The 24,861-nt window shown below is 46.5% G+C and overlaps 1 protein-coding gene across 1 annotated transcript; it reads left to right on the top strand.

The window, feature by feature from the left end:
- Positions 1–209: 209 nt before the first annotated feature.
- Positions 210–24,623, top strand: LOC149343448 (uncharacterized). Its single transcript, XM_089546971.1, has 5 exons — positions 210–314; positions 12,947–13,110; positions 17,946–18,022; positions 21,864–21,950; positions 24,442–24,623. Exons 1-5 carry the CDS (start codon positions 210–212, stop codon positions 24,621–24,623), a joined length of 615 nt encoding a protein of 204 aa, XP_089403097.1.
- The last annotated feature ends 238 nt before the right edge of the window (positions 24,624–24,861 follow it).

Here is a 24,861-nt window from a genome sequence, read left to right as displayed (position 1 = left end):
CTTGAAGTAGGCGCAGTAGAATAAATTATGGGGTATGTTTCTGACTCCTCGTGAGCCGTTGGTATATTTCAACGCTACGTCCGCCAAGAGCGTCCTCTATGTTCACGAAATGTAAGGACACATTTTTCTTTTTTTTTCTGAAGCATACAAATTCAGCATCCATTTTCTAGAGTGCTGCAGTGCTGCTCTCAGTCAAAGTAAGGATCACAATGGCTATACTTAGCACTACCTTTCGCTTCTTGTTTCTGAGCTTGACGTTAAGCGAAGCCTCAGCATACTTGGCAATAACTGCACACAACGCGTCTGGATGGGACGTAAGCAGAATTCTTCATATTTCGTTCTATTTGCGCCAAGAATGTTTCATCCCGTGAGGTTTAAAATACGGTTTATGCTGTTTCATATATTTTAAGAAAGGGTTGGGGTAGGGTCACATGCGTTTACCTCTGGCAAAATGAGCAAAGCATCTGAGTATTCTTTCTGCACATTTCATGAGCAGATGCAGCTTCGAAGCTTATACATGCGAGTTTTTGAATGTTGCTTGTCTACTGGAATCTTCACGAGAGCATTTCACTTTCTCTTTTGGAGCGGGCGGCTATATGTCAGTTTTATGTCCCGAAGACGCGGTCAAGCTATTATGTAGTGTTGACGGCAGTCTGGAAAAGCATCGAAAGGCTTTCAAAAGACGCTATTTACGGGGTTGAATTGCACATACAAAAACTGAACAGCTCGGCGGAGGCTATAGCAAGAAGTGCGTTCTGCAGTCGTCAAAGAACCGAATCATAGCTGCTGCCTGCCCAGCACAATTTAAACATTAGAAAGAAGCTTCGAGATCAAGTTCCAAAAGTACGTACAACCATCTAGAATAAGGCGCAAGTTGTTTCGCGTGGCTGCGATTATTCAAGATGAACCTGGGCGCATCTCGCGTTCGCAAAGTTACAAGGCCAGGTGTTGCCGGGCCTTTCAAAACTTTAAAATTTTCAAAATTAGTACACGTACGCTTGGTTGGACCCATACCTTTAGGATAGTAATGGGTCCAAATGCTAAACAACTACAATAATATGGCCAGACCTCATCATGACAGAACAAAATCACAGCAAAGTTCAGTAATGCACAAAAAACCTTGTAGAGCTGATGGTCGACTAGATCACAACGCAGTCAGCTGTAAACAAAATTTATAAATCCAATCACACAAACTTCTTCATTTCTACATTTCCATGGAATTTAGCAAAACATGTTTTAAGGTGTCGAAAAACTATTGTTCTCATTTATTTCATTTGGAACTTCATTCCGAACATGTGCTCCGTTATATTCTAGGAGTCTTTCGCGGTGCGTATTATGACAAGGCGGTAAGCTAAACAGATTGTTAGTTGGAGCTAATCAAAATAAACTATGGGGCATGGGGTTGTTAGATCTAATTATATTATTTACTATTTCAGCTATCTTTTATTTCCTTCCCATTGATACTGATAGTGTGGGAAGCTGCCGGAAAAAGTTGCCTGCTGGGGCAGGTACTGTTTGAATAAGTTCTTGTAAGAATAGCCCGTTTCTGCAGGCAATAAACAGGATGTAGATATGTTTTATATGTATGGCCCCATGTTTCCAGGCAACGGGATAAATGGCTATGCATAAAGGCGAAATACAGACTGCATAAAATTGGAAGACCAAAGCGGCCTCTCATCATCATCATCATCAGCCTCACTACACCCACTGCAGAGCAAACGCCTCGCCCATGTCTCTCCATTAACCCTGTCCTTTGCAGTTGCTTCCACCGTATCCCCGCAAACTTCTTAATCTCATCCGCGCACCTAAAATTGTACCGCCCCCTGCTACGTTTGCCTTCTCTTGGAATCCACCACGTTACCCATAACGACCAGCGGTTATTTTGCCTTCGCATTACTTAACATGTACAAGCCTATTTCTTCCTCTTGATTTTAACTAGGATATCACTAACCCAAGTTTCCACCCTCAACCACTCCACTCGCTTCCGATCTCTTAACGTTAAACCTATAATTTTTCTCTACATATCGCGCTGCGGCGTCCTTAACTTAACCTGAACCCTCTTTATTAGCCTACACGTTACTGCCCCATAGGTGAGTTCCGGTAAGATACAGGTGTTGGGTAGTTTTCTCTTGAGAGATATTGGCAAACCGCCACTCATGATCTGAGAGAACCTGTCATATGCGCTCCACCCCATTCTTATTCTTCTAGCTATATCCCTCTCATGATCCGGATCAGCGGTGACTACCTGCCCTAAGTACACATCTTCTCTTACTACTTCCAGCACTTCGCTAGCAATTGCGAACTGCTGTTTCTTTGCTAGACTGTTGAACATTACTTTTGTTTTCTGCATGTTAATTTTAGAGCGCAGCTCTTAGGCGCCCTTTCTGCGTTTTGCGGCGTCGCCGTTGTCTGTTGTAGCCGGCAGTGGAAACTCTTTAAGCTGTGAAAGCAATGGAGCGGGAGCTTGGAAAGGAGAGGGCAAAAGCGAAAACTCGTCCCCTCCATAGCAAACGGCGCGCCAGTGGGGAGCGCAGCTGTGCATAGCAACCGTGACGTCACATAACAGCGGTAGAACGAGCATAAAAGAGCGCGCGCGTCGGCAGTGGCAGGTACACCGCCGCTCCTTCGCCAGATGTCTCGTAGCAGTCGAGTGAGTGAGACGCATGGTTCCCAAGCGGCCTAGTGATTCCGCGCCAAGCGGTTCGGGGAAGTGGCATTGAGTCTGGGCATTTCTCTATTATCTGATCGATAGTGTGAATATAATCTATTGTCGAGTATCTTTTACGACTTTAGCTTACTTCTTGCTAATTTTCGGCACGCATCGACATCTCGGCAGTCAGGGTTACCGCCGCAGCCGACACACAAATCTGAACCCAAGGGCCCAAACGCCGGGTCTTGTTGGCTTTTATAGAGGACAAAGGCCCGCATATGTACATGTTCTTCATACCCCAAGTACGTTATATTGCATATTCGTCTTTTCAGGACTTCTTAATTAAGAAACGCATCACTCCTGCAGCCTAAGTGCAATGAATGTCAGAGAGCACTCACTGTGCGGCCACGCAATCAACTTTTCAAAAGGTGCGAAACAGTAGGGACGCTCTCCGATCCCTCACAAATTTATTAATTTGTCTAAATAAGATTTCTGCCCCAGCGGCCGAACCAATCCTAAGTCGCTGACGCTTTTAGGTGAAATTTCTGAAATTTTGGTTTAATTACGTATTCTCATTTGCCCACTTCACGTACTTTAGCGTGCGTTCCCAGACACCCTTAAAGCGTGTGGGGGTAGCAGTCTCGGACTCAAAGGAGATGCCCTCATCTCACCGTGGCAAACTCAGCGGACAGCAGCTACTAAGCGACAAGAGGTTTTGGTCGTTTGCTGCCAAGCTTTCGCCGGTCAGAAGCAAGAGAATGGGTTAGAGCCAAAGGTTCACAAACAAGAACTTTGTGCAGCGATGAGACCATACAGAGGATTTCACAATCACCCGTACAGGCGCATACAAAGTGATTAACAAAACAATGCAACTCGTGCAAGTTACACTGGAGAGAGATTACAATACAAAAGAATGATTGCACCTAAAGTGCACTAACAAAAGAGAGGCAAACAAACAAAACACAGTTTATTCACCGGGCACTGCGAAAGTCCGACGACCAGAGGTTCACGATGGTGCCATCCCGCAGACTGGCGCCTGCTGCCACGTTGAATCACGGCTGGGCGAGTGGTGTTGTCCCGGAAGTCGAGCGGCCGCGCTTCACTGGACCTCTTACGGCAGCTTTCGCTAGACGACAGTGGTCAACGCCCTTCTTGTATAGGCTATCTCCTCGTCGGTCTGTTCTTCACAGCAAGGCATGCACGCACATACAAACAGTATCGGCTGTGCAGTCGCCTTCTCGCGCCGAGCGCGCGTCTCCGTTAGTCAAATGCCGGCAGTGGCTTCGGGTTGCTTCCAGATTTTTGCAGTCTGGCGCCGCCGCCGAAGCGTGAGTGAAGAGGGAAGGGGCATCTCTTAGCTCATGCAAGGCTACGCCCTTTCCGCCAACGTCGAGTAGATACAACTCCGACATTCTAGAAGGTTCTGACAATTCCTTGGCGCCGAGCCGGCTGGCGGTAGTGGACGGGGCAGTCACACAAGCAAAGCTAGTAGCTCTCCGGGGTTTCTTTATCCACAGTTTTACGACACGCGCTGGCCTGAGGCGTCCGCGCGGCGCTGTTTTCTTTTGTTTTTTTTTTCAAAAATGCACTGAATTTTGTGACACTCATGTATATATTTAACCAAATATACGCCATAAAAAGTTGTTGAACGTTCATGCAGATCCAGGCATGTAATAAAGATCATAGAGACAAATCATAATGGAAGAAACGTTGGACCTATGGCTGCCAGATTTTGTGTACATTCACGAGACCATTGAGTCTTCAGATATGTGTTTGGATTAATATTAACAGACCCAACATTTGGTCGGGTCCGACGAGGATATATGACTGTTTTATGAGGAAGAGCACATTTGCGCAATTCAGAATTGGCAGTGCTTTACCTCCGGTTAAACCTGGAGGATTGCGAAAGCAATGAGGAGAGAGAGAGAGGCGATGGAGAGCGCACGGCAGCAGCCCCGGCAGGCTAGCTATGCGCAGCTACTGAGCATGCACAACTGCTTATCGCGGCGGCAGCACCCCCTGAGTCACCCGCGTAGCGACGGGGGACGCGGCGGCGCGCCAGCCACTGCTTCTCGCGAATGCGCAGTATGCCCTTTCTTCGGCTCCACGAAATGGCTCGGGGATTCGCGTAGTGTTGCTTTCGCAGCAAACAAAAGTGTCACTCTTGGTGATTTGGGGAGACGCCTACCACTGAAAGCGGTACCACTCACCTCTCGCTGCTCTTCCAGTGACGAGGGTCTGCTCTCATGGTAGCGGCGTCGATTTGTCGCTGCCAGCACCGGTGATGGTGGAGAGAAACTAAGTACCATGGATAACTGGCAGTTGATGCATCGGTAGTTGCCCATAGTTGACAAGGGGCATGAATCCCAGCAAGGCCACTATCTTCAAAGCACGACGCTTCGCGGAAGTGGAAGGAAAGGCCTCTGTTAGCCACTGAAGGAAGAGGGTGGTTAGATTAAATTCCACCACCTTGCCATTAGGAATGTTGGCCTTCATTCCACAGGGGGAGGAAGCTGTTTCCCTGAAGGAATCAATTAGCTCTGAATATCCACACAACATACCATCCGCCGCGCTCAGGCTGCCGTTTGGCGAACCACTTATTCCGCGGAGAAAGAAAGACGCGTCCGTTGATGACGCAACGCCGTGGTGACGCTCATAAAGATGACTTCAAGCTGGCACCTATTTTACATAGCGCGTCTGCTGACATCTCACTGTAATTTCCTCCCAGAGTGGAGGGCCTCATTCTTAACAGTCTGCTCAGGCTGTTGCGCAATGACTTTCTAAACGCGCTAAGAGATAGCCGTCATGTTCAGAACATGCACCGCAACCACTTGCGCCAACGCGACTTTGCTTTAAAGAGAATTTTATTGGACCGTTGTCTGAAAAGGGACAACCATCCCTCGGTTGTACAAAGTTAGTTCGGCGACTGATGTCGCCCCGTACACAGCACGGTGACTATTCTCGCCCGACACAAAAGGATACAGAATGGCGACTATTGTCGCCAGACACACAAAGATACAGAACCGCGACTATTGTCGCCCTACACACAGAAATGTTACAGAACGGCGACTATTGTCACCCACCACAAAAAAAACATGAACACAACTGTCCTGCGAAATTTCATAATGGTCCAAGAAAACGCGGCGGGGAAGCACTCGGAAAAACCCTAGCTGCGACTCCACACAGAAACATCGCGCACAACACCGGCGAGCACCACTAGATATGGGAGGAGCCGCACCGTCACACGGCCCCCGCTGGCGACGATGAAGTGGATGCTCCACCGTCACAGGCACTCGTCTTCCGGTAGCGAGACCCAGTGTAGGCATGCCTGCGCAAACAGGCGCGCTCGCACACGCTGCAGCAGGGGGTACATGGCCCGTTGTGGACGGCCCTGCTAAGACACGACGCCTCTCTGGCGCCACAACACAAAAGCACCTACACACAATAACAGGCGCACAATTGTCTCACGTAGCCTGGTGCGGGAATCCAGGGAAACAAAAAACATACGCGACATCAGTCGCCAACATGCCCTCGCCACCACGCACTGTGCTCTAGGGTCTCAGTCTCACCGCACTGCGGACACCTCGAGGAAGGTACGATGCCCCACGCTGCGATGCGGACTCCCGTCGGCAAGATCCTCCAGCCTCACAGCCAGCTGAAGTCGCGGACGTCTAGAGGAAGTGTGTGAGACTTCAAATTTCGCCACCGCACCCGTTTATTCCGCTCTAGCTGTTCCGGTGTAGCCTCCTGGGTGGCAAGGAGCTCACAAACGCGGGAGGCCTGCGCCTGAGAGACGTAGACCTCGGGCAGGGTAGCGGTGAGAGACTCGGCCGTCCGGTAAACATAACGAAAGAACCTCGGCTGCTGTTCGGCTGACGTACCTACTACATGACCAAAAAAGAGGCGCCTCGACGTCCCGAGGAGATAAGCGAGGAGTACTCTCCCCGGGTAGTCGGTACTTTGTTAAGAAGAAATTTTATTTATATATGTACACATGCCAAGGTTACCAGATGCATTGACATCTACAAGAACACATGACACTAAGCATGTAAAGCGAGCCAATTAAAGAGCTACCATAAACATCTCTAGCTAACCAACAGGAATTGCTCGTGGGCGATGTAAAACAGGATAGCATTCCTATTGACAGAAGAGTGAAAAGGCATTACTTTGACATTGAAACACTGAAAAGGAGACCTTAGTGCCAGTTCGGCCTAAAAACCAGGAAAAAGCGACCATTGTTTACAGAAATGATTGGGCATGACCATTGCCGGAGAAACCCTTCCTCACCCAAGAAAAAGAGTTCCACGGACAAAAAACTGATCAGCTCCCGTCGGAGACGGCCGAGAATCGTCCACACAGCGCGGCGTCGAAAGCCACCAGCGACCGCGGCGCATCGACTGCGCCATAAACTAAAAAGAGCCACAACAATTAGCAGGCGAGCAAAATGGGCGCTGGGAAAGCGGCTGCGGGAGACGAAGCACGAAAAGCCCTGCCCACGGAATCCCACATGAACCGCGCGCCAAAAGACACGCGCTACCACGCAGGTGACTGCAGCGTGGTGATTAGATTCCGGGAGCGGGCAATCCGGACAGGTACTGGAGCATAGCACACCCCAGCGTTCTAACCGATCACAAGTAGAGAGCACTGCTCAGCCAAGTTTCCAGACAAAGTCCCGTAGATGGTCTGGGACAGGTGCCAACGCTATGCGCGCCCACTGAACGCGGCGCATAGGTGAGCGGCGAGCCGCCGGCACAACAGGCAACAATTGCGAGCCCATAATGTCCACACACCGTCTGCGACGACGTTGGCATCAGGTGCTACTGCTGTTACATGCCTGTAAAAGGCCACTGACAAAGCATAGAAACCGGTAGGTTGCTGTGACTGAGGTCCATGATTAACAGGGGCCGCGGAATACAAAAAGCGTAGAGAAGGGCCCAAAAAGTACCGAGTCAGGGTTCGCTCCAGACACGCGTTTCCTAGCAGGACACGCAAAATACGCTTCAAAGCTAACAGCGAGGACATGACGCACAAATTTGGAAAGGCAAAACCTCCTCTCTCCTGTGGTTGACAAGGACAGCACGAGCCACAAGCTCGGTTCCGCTTGGCCAAAAAAAACTGTAGTCTGCTCCCGCCTTATGACACGGAGGGGTGGTTTAACAGTCTAGCAGAGGTACCAGAAGGCACCGAGAATGACTGACTGCACCAGGTAGCGCCTGTCAAGCAGAGGCAGGTCGAATGTCTGCTCCCTTCGCACACGAGCTGTAATGTCTTCGACGACCGAAGACCACACACCGTCCCATGCATATTCCAGCACAGTCGTAAGTCACACCTAAAATGCGCATATGCGCGCACCACTGCACAGGTATTCCAGATGTAATACGAGTCTGGGGAGACCCCACAAAAACGTAACGACTCTTCGAGTAATTATGAGCAACCCCACACAAAGAGGCGTACTCACGAAGAACATTTAAAGTTTCAAGCAGGCTGCGTTCATCAGCTAAGTACACAGTGATGTCATCTGCATAAGCAGTGACGCGTACCGCCTCGCTGCCTGGCAACGCTAAGACAAAAAAAGGGGGGAAAGTGGACAACCTTTACGGACGCCGCGGCGAACATCAAATGCGGTACTTTCCCGGCCATCGAGAAACAGAGTGCTTCAAATATCTCTGTACATCTCTTTAAGGAGAAGCACGAAAGAAGCTGGAAAACCGAAAGCATCCAGCGTCCCGAAAATATACTCGTGCTCTAAAAAGTCGAACGCCTTCTCTTGATCAAGGGAAACAAGAAGACCCTGTGCGCGCCGCCGTAAAGTATACGCTAGGACGTCTTGCGTTACAGAAGATAAGCTATGTATTTCACGGCCTGGGATGCAGCAAACCTGGTGGCACAAAATAAGTGACGGGAGGAGAGCCCGTAGACGACGAACGAGTAATTTTGCTTATATTTTGTAATCGGAATGCAGTAGGGCGATAGGGCACCAATCTGCTGGACATGTCGGCAAAGGAGACTTTTTAGGAATAAGGACCATGCGGCCTCTATTGAACGATCCAAGAAAGACGTGCTGAGTAAAGCATATATTTAACACTTCCGAGAAAATGGGGCCTACAATACTCCAGAACTGTAAATTGAACTCCACAGAAAGGCCGTCTGGCGCTGAGCCTCGTTTCATGAAGTCCACCGCCTCCTTGACTTCAGCTGTTGGCAGAGCCATAAGGCCGTCATGTAGTTCAATGGAAATCTGCGGCAAGCCTGCTAAATATAAGTGTGTGGAAACTACATTGCGATCAACTAGAAGGATTGACTGAGCAAACCCCCTGAAATGGATAAAAAACGCAATGAAATTCCTGCCACGTGGATGGGACATAGCCCCGGCGGAAGATGTAAAGGTAGGGCACCTTGAGGGCACAATAGCTCCTTCAAACGGTCCCAGTCACCACGCACAGCCCCAACAACTGAAAAACGTAAGTCCCGCGTGAGCTCTTCTTTAGTGCTGGCGTCGTGAAGGATGCGTACATACAACCGCAATATTCTCTAATGAGATATTGGAAGAAGCCGGCGTTGACGCGAAATTGTGGGAAAAAAGAGATGTTGCTTTCGCATAATGCATGCTTGTTCTTCCCTCAAATTCTCACGTATGATGTCAGGAGGCGAGCGTTTTCTTTTCGTTGGCAATTAGTTTCTGTTTTCTCCGCGTCTGAATACTGGACATGCGCTCCGTAAAGCTCCGGAAGTAATAATTCTTCTCAAGACAGCCGCATAAGGCAGTTTCATCTTTCATTTTATCTGATTCAGTGCAGAAAATGGTGATACCCCTTCGTAAAATAGCTCAGATGGCGCAAACCTTGGAGTTCGTTGGATGACAATAGCGGGTTGTTCAGGTAGCGGCCGGTATGTGGCTATTCACTGCGCAGAGAAATATGAAGTCCTTCAACAGCACACTTTCTGTAAATGACCACGTGCAGTCTCCCCTGAAGACACAGCCGAGTATACAGGAGCAGGAGCAAGAAGAGCATGAGGAGGGAAGGTGGGGAGGTTAACCAGTAGCTGGAACCAGTTTGCTACCCTGCACTGGGTGAAAGGGATGAGGGCATATAATTGTAAGGGAGGAAAAAGAGAGAAGATAAAAGGTACAAGGCGGAAAGGCTTAGGCAGAGTCACAGCCTGTCGTGCAGCCCCGACACTCGCAAGAACCACAGGAGGGCCTGGGAGGCCCTCACCGCCGATGATCTCCGAGGCCAGTGGCCCAGAATCTGGGAGTCCGTTAGCGGGCGTGAAGCGATGGGTTGCAAAGCAAGTCGGAGAGAATGTCTTGCAGAACTGTACCCTGGAAAATCACAAAGAATATGAGAAATGATCTCGCCGCTGCCACATATCTCACAGGCAGGGTTAGCAGCCATGCCGATCACAGTAGGGAAGTGGTTTTTGAATGCGACATTAAGCGACAAGCGACACAGCAAAGTTGTCTCACGTCGTGGTAGGCCTGATGGAAGCCGTAACTTCAGGTCAGGATCCGAGGATAATAGACGCTGGTTCGAAAACTGGCCGGAAGTCTACAAGGCAAGCGTGATCTCTCGAGCTATTGTTCGAAGCTTACCCGCTGCGTCGGCTCTCAAGAAGGGGATAGATAGACGAAAAATCGCCTTCGCAGTGAGTAGTTCGCGCGGACTCATACTCGCGGTTGTTGTCGGTGATTTCGCTGTGTCCTGGCAGCCATTGGCAAATAATATCGCGCGCTTTATTGGTGGCGGTGTGATGTAGCTTTCAGATTTCCGCGAACAGTTGTTCAAGGGACGCATGACGAAGAGCAGATTGTAAGGTTTGGAAGGCTGCTTTTGAATCACCGAAGACATACCATTTCTGGAGTATTTCTTCACTAATATGTTCAATGGCGACGCGAATAGCAGTAAGTTCTGCAGTCGATGAAGTATGGTGTGGTGTTGTCACTTTCTTAACTATGGTCCTTACGGGGATGACCACGGAGCCCGAGGAACTGGAGGGGGTCACAGAGCCATCGATGTATACGTGCAGTCGATGTCTGTGCTGCTCATGCAAATATTCAACAGTGATCCGTTTTAATGCTGCTGGCGACAAAGCCACCTTCTTTTTGATGTCTGGTATGGAAAGAAGCACACGAGGTTTGTGCAAGCTCCACAATGGAAAAGCCGGTCTAGAGGCTGGTGTAAATTGAGATGGTAAAAATCGAAATGGACATCAATAATTTTCGAAAACGATGTACGCGGCCGGTTAGCAAAAACACTGGCAAGATGGTGAGCGGGAATCCCAGATATGTGTCGAATATGCGCTCTCAAGGCATCGATTGTTATATAAGTCGTCAGTGAATTCTCCTGGGTGAGTAGTACTGTTGCGGCTGTAGACGCACATTTGGGCAGTCCTAGGAACGTCCAGAGAGCTTGAGCTTGAATACTTTGTAGACACCGTATGTTCGTTTTTCTCAAGTTTCCATGTACGGGGAGACTGTACCGAAGGAATCCCATGAATAATGCAGTGTACAGCTGGAGCATCGACCGAACTGATGCGCCCCACGACTTCCCTCCAAGAAATGGGAGAACATGAACCATCGATGTCAGTCGCCTTTTCAAGTACAAAACATGTGGGCTCCATGATAGGTTACGATCAATCACTCCTCCAAGAAAACAATGGCTTCTTTCGCAAGGTATTGTTGAGCCATTTATACATACGGGGTAATGTGGCATGCCTTTGCGTGTAAAGGCAACACTGGAACATTTTTCAGTAGAATACTCCTGGCCTTGCAGGCGGAGGTAGGCCGTAAGAATGCCAGCCGACTTTTGAAGCCTTGCTCTAACTTGTCGCCGCGTACCTCCTGATGCCCAGGTACAAATGTCCGCATAGACTGAGAGTTGCGCCGATTATGGTAGTACGTCGATAAGGTTGATAAGCGTAAGGTTTAAAAGCGCTGGGCTAAGTACCCCACCCTGTGGGACCCCACGGGAAGTGAAATGTGAAGACATTGGTCCATCCTCAGTCCGCATAAAGAGATATCTGTTAGATAAATAGCTGCGTATCCAACAGAACATGCGACCACCATGTTCTGCAGATTCCAGAGCGTCCAAAAGAGCTTCATTAGTGACGTTGACGTAAGACCCTGTAACATCCAGAAACAACGCCGCGGTCAAGCGATTCAGATGTTTCTGATGTTGAACTTATTTCACCAGGTCAGTCACGCAATGATTGGACGAACGTCCACATCGAAACCCGGACATTACATCTGGGTATATTTGGTAGCGCTCTAGATACTAGTCAATTCGTCTAAGTACCATCCTTTCCATGAGTTTGTCCGTGCAGCTAGCCAACGCAATTGGACGGTACGACGCAAGGTCAAGTGGTGATTTTCCAGGTTTAAAGACTGCAACCAGGCGACTTGATTTCCATGCATCTGTAACTGTACCCACATGCCATGATGAGTTGAAATTGTCTAAAAGGGAACGTCGAGCCTCCTCATCAAGGTTTGCAAGTGCAGAGTATGTTACTCCATCAGGCACCGGCGACGATGAACGTCTGCAACCAGCCATGGCGGCGTCTAGTTCAGGAAGATGTACTATTGGCCAAATCTAGCTGAACATATAAGAATCTCAACCTGTCGAAGAGGAAAGGGTTGTGAAAGAACGGCAATAAACTAGTGTGGATAGAACATAGAGCCATGTGTGGAATAAACTGGTGGGAATGCAACCTGATGAATTCGTATCTGCCATTTCATGTGCGACTTTTACTAGCGGTTTTTATTCGTTTCAAACATAATTGACATGTCTCTCATTTTACGCGTCAAACACGCATCTAAATTCGATTATTTCTAATTTTAACTTGGTTGATCAAGTTGAAAACTGCAGCAGAGATTTGTTTGTTTTTTACTTCCATTGCTCTCGCAGCAGTTCTGGGAGCTTTGAGTATAAATTGAAAGCACCTTAGAAGATAGCCATAATAAGTACATTCTAAAAAATTCCTCAACTCCAGAAAAAGGCCCTTATTGCGCAATTGTGGAAGTTCTCACGATTCCGGCTAATGACACAGAGTCAAACCATTGCGAATATCAGACCTCATTAACTTATTTAAACTCGTTGATAAAAAAACACAATTCTTGGTCTGTTGGCCTTCAAGCCAAATGTGGCGGTATGGCTCAAAAACTAAGATGCTCTTTTTGCACGACTCTTGTCAAAATATGGCATGAAGTGTTTTTGTCACCATATTTGCTTTTACGACTTATTGTCACCCCAGCCACATTTTTTTAGCAGCAGCTTAACTCAGCTCTTTTATTTACAGTTTATTCAGAAGAACCATCCCCTAAACTTGTTAAAACGAAACTTTGACCCGTCGGGGGGCCAAAATGCTACGAACTGCACCAGCGCTATCACAGTTTGGAAGAATTTATCGGATCATACTTCTTATCAAAGCTTACAGTACTACAACACGACGGCGAATTCTTGGTAAGAAGTCACCTCTTGTCAGATGTTTCGAAAGAAAAAACTACATATACATCAACGCGGCAAGTAAGTTTTATAGCCTTGTTTCGTGATGCAACCAAGCGCGAATCGTTTCCAGTCGAAGTTTAGTTGTTGTGAGGAATACATTAGTGCCGTAGCGAACATGTATATTTTTCTCTCAACCAATCTGTATCAGTAGGCGATTATCTTTTTGTAGTTTCTCTCCGCCATCAAAAATAACATCATAAACGCGTCTTCGTCGAAACATTGGACAGCCGAATGAGGCTCGCCCAACTTGACCCTTGGTAATTTATTTTTTCTGTTGTCGAGAATGCCATCTCCTTTCCTCCTCTTCTTCGTGGATGCAAATATCTAGTGGCCTCAAGATTGTCTACGCCGTAAATTATAAATTAAGGTTCGTTAAGAACAGATGTGTGAAGTTTTTTGACGCTTATTTAAAGGTAGGTGGTAGTATTATCACGTTTTCGCAACAATATAGAGCAAAATTTACGGAGAACACTTTTAATGTTTTCACTATTAACGTTAATGGGTCCCTTCAGCGGCCTGGGGTAATCATTACATATCACTTCGCAGACACGGACAGCTTTCTTTATTTCATTTTTAATTGTTTCTTGCATTTTTCCCTTTCTTTTTTACTTCTTATATAATTTCTTTTTATTCGTTTTTTAGAATCTATATCATTTCTCCTTTATTTTATTTCTTCATTGTTTTCTACCTTTGTTTCCTTTTTTGTTTTATTTGTGAAGTTAGGATCTTCGTTAATTGGTCAAGAGCATGTGATGTCACATCGTTTTCGACAAATGCGAATTTTGTTCTCACACCGCAACTTTTGCCGTCGAACAGAATTTTGTACTTTCAGCCCCTGGCGATGCCACCAAACGCGAAGTCTAATGCTATCACGTTGAGAGAGAAAAAAACTTTATTATGGCAAGTGTGTTTAGACCCCCCTTGGGTCCCTGGACCACCGCACGGTCCCACTCTACGTCGGAACGTTCATGTGGTGTTTGTCCATGACGTCGGCACCCCGAAGCACCGCAGCAAGCTGCGATGGCGGGTCCGGAGACGCGAGCACGACCTCCCAGTCCTCCCAACTTGATAACGCGGGCTGTCCCTGCGGGGGAGGATCAGCAGGGCAGCCGAAAAGGATGTGGGAGAGTGTGTCGTGAGGGTCGCCGCACAGGGTACATGCAGGGGAGGTGCCACAGTAGTGGGATAGCAGCTGAGGGGATGAGAGAGAGCGGGTCTGGAGGCGTCTAAATTTTCTTTAGCTCTTTCAGGGAAGCGTCAGATACCCGTGCACTTTTTTTATTGACGTCAGTTTCGTTCTCTCCTGCTCGGATCGATTTGACTGCTGCACATGCTCCACTTCACGGAGCTCGAATACTGCCGGGCGAGCTCAACGTCCTTTCCTAGTTATCGCAGCCGTTCTTCAAAGAGGACTATGACGCGTGTGGCGTTATTTTTTTTTAAAGCAATGTTTATTGCCTCAGGGCATAAAATTCCATGCAATGATGGATGATGAGAATTCTTGAATAAATGAGAAAAAGTTCGCCGATTTAAAGAAATTGACGACTGTACGTTGATATGTTCCCTGTGTCCAAGCGGTGTATGAAGCAGCATTGTTTGCCGAAAGAAGTTTTGCCGCCAGGTACCTAATTCTTGTCGGCTTCGAGGACCCTCTTGCCAAAAATAAAGCAGCAGAGCAGACAATCGCCCAATGAACACAGGTTTTAGGCGTCTCCAGAGGATCTGTTGGGAATGGGTAAGGGAGGGGTGTGGAGGAGGGTAAGTCCGACGGTTCAAGCGGGGCATTTGCGCGAGCTCTGCAAAGGTGTGCGCCCGTTCTCTCGAGAAACCTGGATCGAGGCCGTCCTGATCACGTTGAAGAAGCCGTACCAGGAGAAAGCAACACAGAGAACATACGCTGGCTCACAACTAGACTTATTTCGGAACACTGAAAGGCCTAACCTATAATTATAGAAGGTAAAAAAGAACAAAGACGCAAGCGAGGATCAAAAATCGACGAAAAAACGAGCTTTTTATCAGAGATACAAATCGAAGGTTTAATAATGCATTTTTATTTCTCCTTTCCGATTTGAGAGGCTTCAACCACTTCCTGTGCGGTGTAATCCATGTGATTGTAACTGCGCGTGGGCAACAGACCAGTGCACGTTCTGTTATAGCTGAAGCTTCATTCCGCGCTTGAAAAACCTGAAGTTCATGCTGCTGCTTAAAATGAAATTCAAGCGGCGGAGCGGGGCGATCGCTGCGATGTCATGCCAAGTGACTTGTCGTGACTCGGCGCAGCTGCAGCGCGCGGAGCCGGCGGCGGTCGCTCGTCTTCGCAGCTGTGCTGAACGTGATTCAATGTTCACTTCGCAGTTGCGCTGAAACATTTGACCCGCCGTTCATCTCATACCATAATAAGAATTTCCCAAAGCGCTGCTTGACCTTCGCAGCATCATAGCCATGGAGGAGTCGCGTGCTTTAACCAGTGCTCCGGCTGTGTATCGTAGACGGCTGATTGAATCTGATAATGCTTATGATCGAGAACTTCTACAGGACGCGTTGGCGGAAGATGGAGCGAGAAAATGAGCTAACATGAAAGCAGAAACCGAATAAGAACGAGAGGCTCATCATGCTTCTGCCCTGTAAACTAGGTTCAACCGGGTTGAACCCCAGCCAGTTTTCTTCTGTTAATAATTACCTCTCAACTTTGACAGTGACCGATCAGATAAATTTCGCCTTTAGTTATATCAAGTCTGTGCCCCTTCAAACGAGTACTTAACTTAGGTAATGCTCAGTCCGTCCAATGTATTGGGCTCCGTAGGGCAAATAAATACTGCAAAGAGGTCAAGTACTGCAGGTAAAAAACTTATTGCAGTTTGCGATGCCGCACCCTTTTCTTTGATTGTAATTCGCCTTCCATTATAATGTTGGGCACATCTGCTTGAGATTGGCCGCGGCTTAGAGAACTACACCATCATTGTATGCATTTGCTACTTTGTTTAGCCCGTGGGAGGCACGTTGCAAGTACGATAAAACTAGGGGGCGCTAGTGCTGCGCGACGTCATATTTGACGCCTTGAAGTGGAATAGTAAGATGCTCACAATGCTGTGGACCACAGAGGTGATACCTTGAGCTCCAGCACTCTCAAGGCTAGCTGCACTCGTTGCATTGGGTAGCCTGCCAAATTTGGGTGCAAATCAACGAGTCTTATGGCCTCAAAAGCGTGGCAATGGTGCATGACGTTGGCTGCGGAGGCAATGTTTTCCTTGGTAGTCATTAAGTTTTTCTTCGATACCTCTTATCCAAGTCTCTCCGGGACCTGTGTTCGTTGAGCGATTGTCTGCTCTGCTGCTTTCTTTTTGGAAAGAGGGTCCCCGAAGCCGACAAGAATTCGGTATCTGGCGGCAACGATTCTTTCGGCGAACAATGCTGCTTCATACACCGCTTGGACACAGGGAACATATCAACGCACACTCGTCAATTTCTTTAAATCGGCGAACTTTTTCTCATTTATTCAAGAATTCTCGTCATCCATCATTGCATGGAATTTTATGCCCTGAGGCAATAAACATCGCTTTAAAAAAAAGTAACGCCACACGCGTCATAGTCCTCCTTGAAGAGCGGCTGCGATAACTAGGAAAAGACGTTGAGCCCTCACGGCAGCATTCGAGCTCCGTGAAGTGGAGCATGTGCAGCAGTCAAATCGAACCGAGCAGGAGAGAAGGAAACTGACGTCAATAAAAAAAGTGTACGGGTATCTACGCTTCCCTGAAACAGCTAAAGAAAATCTAGACTTCTCTGAAACACGAGCTTATAATAAAAAAGAAAACTATTTTTATCCAATACGCCCTTACGGCCTATACACCGGGTGCGGACTATGTAAGCAAAAACTTTTTATTTTAGGCCGAAATTTGCTACACCAGCGGCGGACGATTGGCCGGAGAATACGGTTCTCTATACTAGACCCACAAAAAGTAACATAATTTTGTCTTGCGGGATGAGTCATGAAAACGCATAGCGCGTACGTGTCGACATAAGCTGCGATAGCTTGCCCTCAATTGGCCAAATTTTCATTTCTCTGTCAAAGTTTTCTTTCTAACTCAACACTGAGGCGTGCAGAAAATTTAATAAGATGTAATCTGCGGTCGCTGGTTTACATAAACGAGTTGCCATCCTAGGTTGTTTATACATATCGTAGATTAGCTATCGACACCCTCAGCTAGAACAAGGTTTCTTTTCCTGCTATTATTTGTTACACAAACTTTCAACACGCACAGGCATTACAGAATTCCCTGAAAGCATTTCGCCTTACTCATTTTCACAACCCACTTGCAAAAAAGACAAAATTCTGATATATTTCCTTACGGCTGGGGAACCCCACTTCATTGCTTCGACTCAAGTAAGCATGCATGGCGGTTCATTGGTATGATGACTCGGTAGCCCTATACTTTGCACTACTACTCTCATCACCTTTGTATAATAAAGATCACGGTGAACGTCATAAACGAATGCAATTGCTGGCTTGGCATTCCTAGTTTACAAATGGAAATGGAAATAGGGCTGCTAGACTTTATACAGATGAGTGAAAAAATACGCGATGACTAGAATTGCATAACGTTCTACTCATTGCTTCCTCACTTTGCTACAGTGCTGTGTGATTCGCGATCCAGCTTCTGCTCCAAGCACACAGGTCAAAGAGTAAACACTTAGGTGACATAATAGCGGATTTATTTCTTCCTATTCATTTGTCTCGGGTATCTGCACTGCGTATGCCCTGGTACGTTTAGATATTAATTTTCTTTTTCTAGGCTTACAGTAAATGAAACATTCTACTTCTTTAATGAATCTGGAGTATATGATTACATGAACGCAAGCAGCATAACCGGTAAGTGAATTTTGAACGCACATGTATATTTGCAAGACAAAAACCTATAGCGAACAAAAGCATTTTTAGGTATAGCGCTCGAAAGGAAAACGAGATTAAAGCGCACTTCAGTTACGCTCTCATCCAGAGGATTCAAACTCGAGTGTGCACGAAATTCCCCTGTATACAACAGGAGCTCCAAACTAAAGCGAGGCTGATCAGAACGAGGGGCTGATGCACAGCGAGACGCATATAACTGCACTAGAGATGCGTCAGCCCCGTGAAAAAATTTCTCAGACAGTGTATAGACTGCCCATAGACTTCTGTGTATAAAGTGTATAGGCTCTCCATAGACAAAATCCTAGAGAACAGTCTGTAGGCAATACAAGCCATATAGACAATCTATAGATTTACGGCCGTAAACTTTTATTACACTTTTGTCTATAGACAGCCTTTATACTGTTAATAGACAAAAAGAAATATCTATAGGAAGGCTGTGGAGTCAATAAGAAGTCTATAGACTGTCGGTAGACCAATTTTATAAGGGGCTCGTCTAGCCCTTTTCACCCACATGCTGTTGCACGCCACTTCAGAAAAGTTAACACATGCAGCGGCTTGAGGCATGCGTGTGCGTTATGTCAAGGCAGCTTGGTCACCCTTTTTTCTCGGTCACAAAAATTCGCCAATCCACCATTGCGATTAGCCAGCCCATGGGAAGAATTCCATTTTCCTCTGGTCACGCAATGCCTAAAACACAACTATAGCATTAGGTAGCAATACGAAGTAAACGTTACCAACTTAGTTTTAATGGATTTATTAGTAACAATTTTCTATTGCTTCGTGGTCACGGACGTGGAGACAGTCTGTGACAGTTTCTGCGGCTGAGTCTTCGCGCTTGCGTCGACGTCGTTCGCGAGCGTGCACCGTAGGCTTGGCGTGGGCTGCACGGTCACCGTCGTGTCGACGAGTGCCCTCTGCGTTTCTAGCGCGCCCACACGCACTCGACAGCCGGGCGATTTTGTAATGATACGTGGAAAATCTCTTCGCGCCACAATACCGAGCAAGAGCGTGTGCTTCTAGGTTTTAAATGATGAAATGATGTGAATATTGCTGCCGGTCAGCTACAATCTCTGATTGTCAGCAGGCGCCTAACAGTAATTGACACAAATCTACTTGTTGGAGTTGCAGAAGCAACTAATTAACATGGTTCCCCTGTTTAGTTATATCCGCCGCTACTTCTTTTACTATGTCTTGAAGGTCATCATTATGCCACTCAACACCTATTTCAGAGAAAATCTGGTGGGCTTCCCTTAACCACCGCATATAGTCACGAGCTATGAAGAGCCCACCGCACCTGCCTTTGGGCTCATGAATGTTGACGCTAGTGCTCCCATGGGGGCTGCCGGGCAGATTTCCTGTTCTCCTCACCCTTCGGGCAGCGCTTACGCTATCGTGAGGAAAAGCGTGCCGACAGGTACCGGTGTAACAATGGTCGGGGAAGATGAAGTGTAGGAGAATTCGAATATCATTACACGTGCTGAAAGTCCCCATGGCAGTGAGAAAACAACGTGCGTAGCGCAGGCTTGGCTACAGGTGACGATAAGTGGCGTGCGGACAGCAATAGACGATATGCGAAATGCGCAGCCCCATCTCTCGGCGCTCCGAGAACTAAGTCCTCCATGTTGGCACGATACAGAAAACGAAACCGCTGCCCAGCGTTGGGTTAAAACGGCTGCGCTTCGTTTGAAAAGTAAAATGCCGATGCAGTGTTGCGCTACCCTCTCCACTGTGAAAAGACACTACGATGCGTGCCAGAACTAGGTGCGTTCAAGCTTTTCACTTTTCTAATTTTTTACTCCGTCCCAACGTTTTAGTAACACAAAACGCCATGCGAAGTATCACGTGTCAGTACGCGGATCAGTGCGCAGCTTTCGCTTTCTGCGCTGATTTTTGGCAAATCTCTCGAGGTGATTTGCGTTTAAATTAAGATAAGGACCACAGCCTTTGTTGTCTCTCATCAAAATTAGAAGCCAATTTCGTGCATTTATCAACTGTCCGGTCGGGCGTGAATATATATAGACGCATACTTGAACAACGTAATAGAGAAGGTAATTTTTTTGAGCGGGCCAATCGCTTGTGCCGTGGCGAAATAAGTTCACTCGAAGAACCATATGCCGATTACTGCTTAGTCTGCTACGTGTTCAGTTAAGTTTTTCCCGTGTTCAATTAGTTTTAGAAGGGCGAGCAAACTCTCTGTACCATATACGCATATGTTATGCGCGTTAAGGAGTCTTTGTGAAGCAATACACCCTACGTATAAAAACTAAGGTGCGAATGGTTTATTTCTTGAGGATTCCTATACCTTCGATATCTGCGGCGACGAAAATCTAAAAAAAAAGAAGCGAATAATATAGCTACTTTATTATGAAGGAGGGACGCATGTCTAAGCTAGAAAGTACGTGCAACAGTGTTCTGAAAACGCTTCAGGCCATCAGATTTTATTATCGCTGTGGCAAGCTCCAACAGCTTGCTTCGCAACAAAGCCATTTGTCCAAGTTTGGGAGTAAGCTAATTAAGTTTCGGAAGCAACCGAACATGCTAATTTCGCCCCTGCACACACAGCTTGACCAGCGTATCGAGTCCGTGCATGCACCTACAGCTGTAACATCTTTCTCTAATCAAGCCGCCGCGGTGGCTCAATGCTTATCTGAAAAAAAAAAGCTGCGTCTTTGCTTACAATATTTTGAATTATATGTGCATGCCTACTTTCCTCTTGTTAATGTCGACTGACTGTGTCTTAAGCAGGACGCGGTTTCAACGATTTGTGGCGAAAATCAATCGACGCCGGGCTCTGAAACGGTGACGTTGAAAACCGCGGATGCGCATTGCACATTACAGTAAAGGAATCGAATTACGCAGCTGGTCGAGGGTCTTGTGTGATTATACTGCAATGCACGAAGCTCCTGGCGTCGGTGCGAACGAAATTTCGCACTGTCACAGAAGTTTGTCAACACACGTGCGCACTCACCGCAAAATAACCGCTCGCTACCCTACCAGATGAATTCGCGTCCACCTGGGAATAAAATAGCCATGATAATGCGTGATGCTTGAACTGGTGCTTTAATGCGAGCATTAAAACGACAACAGCACACGGTCACGGTTCGACTTTCCAACCTACTTTCGAGTGCGGATTATTGCGATCATCAGCGTCAGACTTCAAGCGAAGCTGAGGATGCGGTAGGAGTAAGCTGGCGCTTATTGAAAGCACCTACATTTGGTCGAAGATCAGCTGTGAAAACAACGCAGCAACTGAAGCTTGCCTGTTGAAATTCCACTCGCAAGAAGAAAGTACGCATAGCAAACGATGCACCAATGATGCACCAGCTCGACGAGCTCGACCGCGCCAAGATGGAAACCGGAAGTTGTGGGCGCGGTGTTGCCAGACCGCCAAGCAATTTCGCATATCGTCTATTGGTTGTCAGAGATAACAGGCACCTTTAGCGTACCGTGTACTGTGTTACCGTTACCTGAGTACCGCGAGTCCTTGTGTTTTTAATGCTTCGATGACTTTGTCTGTTTTAATCCACATTACATCAACTTGATTTTGGCTCTGTACTTATAGTCTTCAGTATTTAGTGTATTGAAGTCTTAGTGTAATTTTCTTGTGTTTGTCTTAAATTTTTCCAACATTTTTCGTTGATGTAAAAGCTGTGTCATTTTAGTGCTTTTTTGCATTTCATTGCAAGAGGTCCCACTACAGTGCTCAACTTCAGGACGTCTCTTTGTATCGTTCCCTGTACGTGTAAATTTTGCATACATTTTTGTATAAGCTTTGAAACTGTATTTTGCCAATTTTTTTCAGGTGGCCCCGCAGGACAGTATCGATTCTTGTATGCAGATGTCAACTGCAGCGTTGTAGAAGTTCTTTCAATTCACTTTGAAAGACGTGGTAAGCATAAAAAAAATACTCCGGACTAAGTTAGTCCACAAATTTTGTTTGTTTAGCATGTCCTAGAATAAAATACATATGTACCAGCCATTTGTCGACTTCATGATGAAACTTTCGGAAGCTTTTTTTTGGTACTTAACAGCGGGACACCGATAAACTTCAATTTTTTTCTATTCTTTATCCAACGTACTCACCAAAGCAGCAAGTACGAGAACATCCATTTGTAGTGTTGTTTATCTTGAAATACAAATACCTCTCTCTTGAAGCACGCAGAGGCATTCCTATTTCAATTTTATCGTGACGTTAATGGTGACGAAGGCCACAAGACGTGAAGTATTCACCAAAGAACCGAACAAGGGCAAATACAGTCTTGTCCGACACCGCTGCAAGCTACTCCTGCATCGAATTCGGCGGAGCGCGGGGCAGTCCTAAGGCACTATTTATACCGATGACCATGTAATTTTTTACTGAGACGGCATTAGCGCCGACACAGCTCGTCAGCCTTGTCAAACGGGTCGTCGCAAGCCACCTTTAACCGGTTTTTGCGCCTGTAACCAGTGCGGCATGAGGAGGGGAGAGAGAGTGGATGTCTCACATTATCCCACTACCAGTGTGATGTCATCCCCCACGGACTACGTCACATGGAGCACTGACTTATGGCAGAGGAAAAAAATGAAACGAAATCAGGAAGAAAAGCTTCGAAATAGATATCTTGATTTTAATTTCTACTTCCTTGCTTCATATGCCCTTTGAATAAACATGAAAGAGGGATTGAACGCACGAAGTTTACTGCACCTTTTCAGATCTAAATATGACGAGAATACTTTTTCTCGAGATACACGCATAGCTATACCAGGTGTCCCAGCTAAATGTAACCAAGCTTTTAAAAAACAGGGGATGTCCTAGCCGTCTGAATAAATGAAGGTTATTTGGAGTCGCGTGACCTAGTCTGCAGTATTTTTTTCGCTCTTCAAGGTTGACTAATTAGTTAAGCTTAATTAACTAACGTTTTAATTTTTGACTTGAGGAACAAAGTGTGAACGGAAAAGTTGTAGATCGCTTTGAGAAACAGCTCACTGGGACATTTTCAGCAAAGTAATATTTACGTAAAGTAGTTTTTTTACCGGCCTTTAACCATAGCCCGCACAATAAGAAAAAGCTTCCACATCACAACTGTGCCCCTTCAACGTCCCAAGACGCGCCTTAAAGAATAAAATGCGTTTTTTTTCTGAAGTCCTCTCCTCGATGAGACTTTGAGTGCACATTGGGGCAGAGAAGTGAGCGAGCAGCTGGTCACCTGACAACTTTATTTTAAGGCCAATAAATGAAGCTACGTAAATCGTAACTTGACGGAAACAGCACTACTAGCGGTTTTTCGAGGCGATCTAAAACTTTTTCATTGACACTTTCTTCCTGAAGTCAATAATTAAAAAGTTAGCTAATTAAACTTAGCTAATTAATTCACATTGAAGAGCGAAAAAAATACTCAAGACTAGGCCACGCGACTTTGAACAACCCTCAGTTGGTTTCACTGGACTAGGACACTAGGCCTTTTTTAAAAGTTTGGTTGCATTAGCTGGGACACCCGGTATATTATCGCAGCAAACCTAAAGAGACCTGTGGTTATAAAAGTGGTTATCAATGCGAAACTTGTCAATGTCTCTAGGTCACTGGCTGAGGAGACGTTCGAAACATTGCTTTCTTATACCCATCCTGTTTCATATCGAGTTTCTATTGATGGAACTCAGTTCATGACGTTACCGATGTCATGAGAGAAAGCACTGGGAAGGTATCTTCGTATCTTCGTTTTTTCGGGCCCTCCAAGCTTCTAAACTTGGTAACCACAGCTGTTTCAGCACCACACAGTGAGTAGTAATAAGTATATGCCTATGACCAGTGTTCAGCACTAGTAATTGGTGCCGAGCCTTTATATTCATTGATCCTCACTCACTGCAGTCACTAAGACTTGCAAGAACCTTGATGAAAATTCACTTTTAAGCTACACCTATGGCAGCAGCATACGTGCAAGTGAAATATTTCATATCATCAGCATCACCAGCCTGACTGCGCCCACTTCAGGCCTGTCCGATGTATCTCTAATTAACCCTGTCCTTTACCAGCTGCGGCACCATATCGTCGCAAAGTTGTTAATTTCATCCGCCCACCTAACTTTATGCCGCCCCCTGCTACACTCGCCTTCTCTTGCAATCCACTGCGTTACCCCTAAGGACAAGCGGTTATCTTGCCTTCGCTTTACATGCCCTGCCCAAGCCCACTTCTTCCTCTTGTTTTTGACTAGGATATCAATAACCTGTGTTTAATCCCTGACCCTATCTTCCCTTTCCTTGTCTCTTAACGTTACACCTATAATTTTTCTTTTCATAGCTCGCTGCGTTCTCCTTAACTTAAGCTGAACCCTTTCCGTTAGGATCCACATTTCTGCCCCAATATTTCTTCCAAGCGCAAAATCTGTTCGCTTTCTCTTCTTCAGAACGTATCCTTGGTGCAAGTGAGCGCAGCTTAGAAGAGCCGACTGAGCCGCTGTGCCATCAATGGGTGAAAAACGGAACCATAGTCACCAATGATTGCAACGAGTTCTTCATGAAGAACTGCTACAACCAAACTATCTACTATGACTACGATGATACTTGTACCAGCCTGCGTAAGTTGTGAAGTCGCACATTAGTTCCTTCTCAATAAAAGAGAACACCTAAACCATTTTGGATTGCTTCCTTATTTTTATCCCCTTGAGAGCGCGTGTCACTACGAATGATATGTTGAATAACAATACGAAGGACGAGAAAAAAAAACTTGGACAATGCCTTTCCCCAGCAGCGGGACAAGGAAGTTGTAGGGACAATTGTATTAAAACCTACGTGCCGGTGACATGATTACGCTCAGTGCCTGGCCC

Source organism: Amblyomma mixtum, chromosome 5 (assembly GCF_055824585.1).
Source record: "Amblyomma mixtum isolate Tamu chromosome 5, ASM5582458v1, whole genome shotgun sequence".
In the NCBI taxonomy this organism is placed as follows: domain Eukaryota; kingdom Metazoa; phylum Arthropoda; class Arachnida; order Ixodida; family Ixodidae; genus Amblyomma; species Amblyomma mixtum.
The sequence above is the reverse complement of the archived record's forward strand: the minus strand, read 5'-3'. Positions and strand labels throughout refer to the sequence as shown.

Coding starts and splice junctions, on each gene's coding strand:
- LOC149343448 (XM_089546971.1), top strand. CDS start 210: ATGGCTATACTTAGCACTACCTTTCGCTTCTTGTTTCTGAGCTTGACG. Junction 13,111..17,945: donor AACACGACGGCGAATTCTTG/GTAAGAAGTCAC, acceptor TTCTTTTTCTAG/GCTTACAGTAAATGAAACAT. Junction 21,951..24,441: donor AATTCACTTTGAAAGACGTG/GTAAGCATAAAA, acceptor TCTCTTCTTCAG/AACGTATCCTTGGTGCAAGT.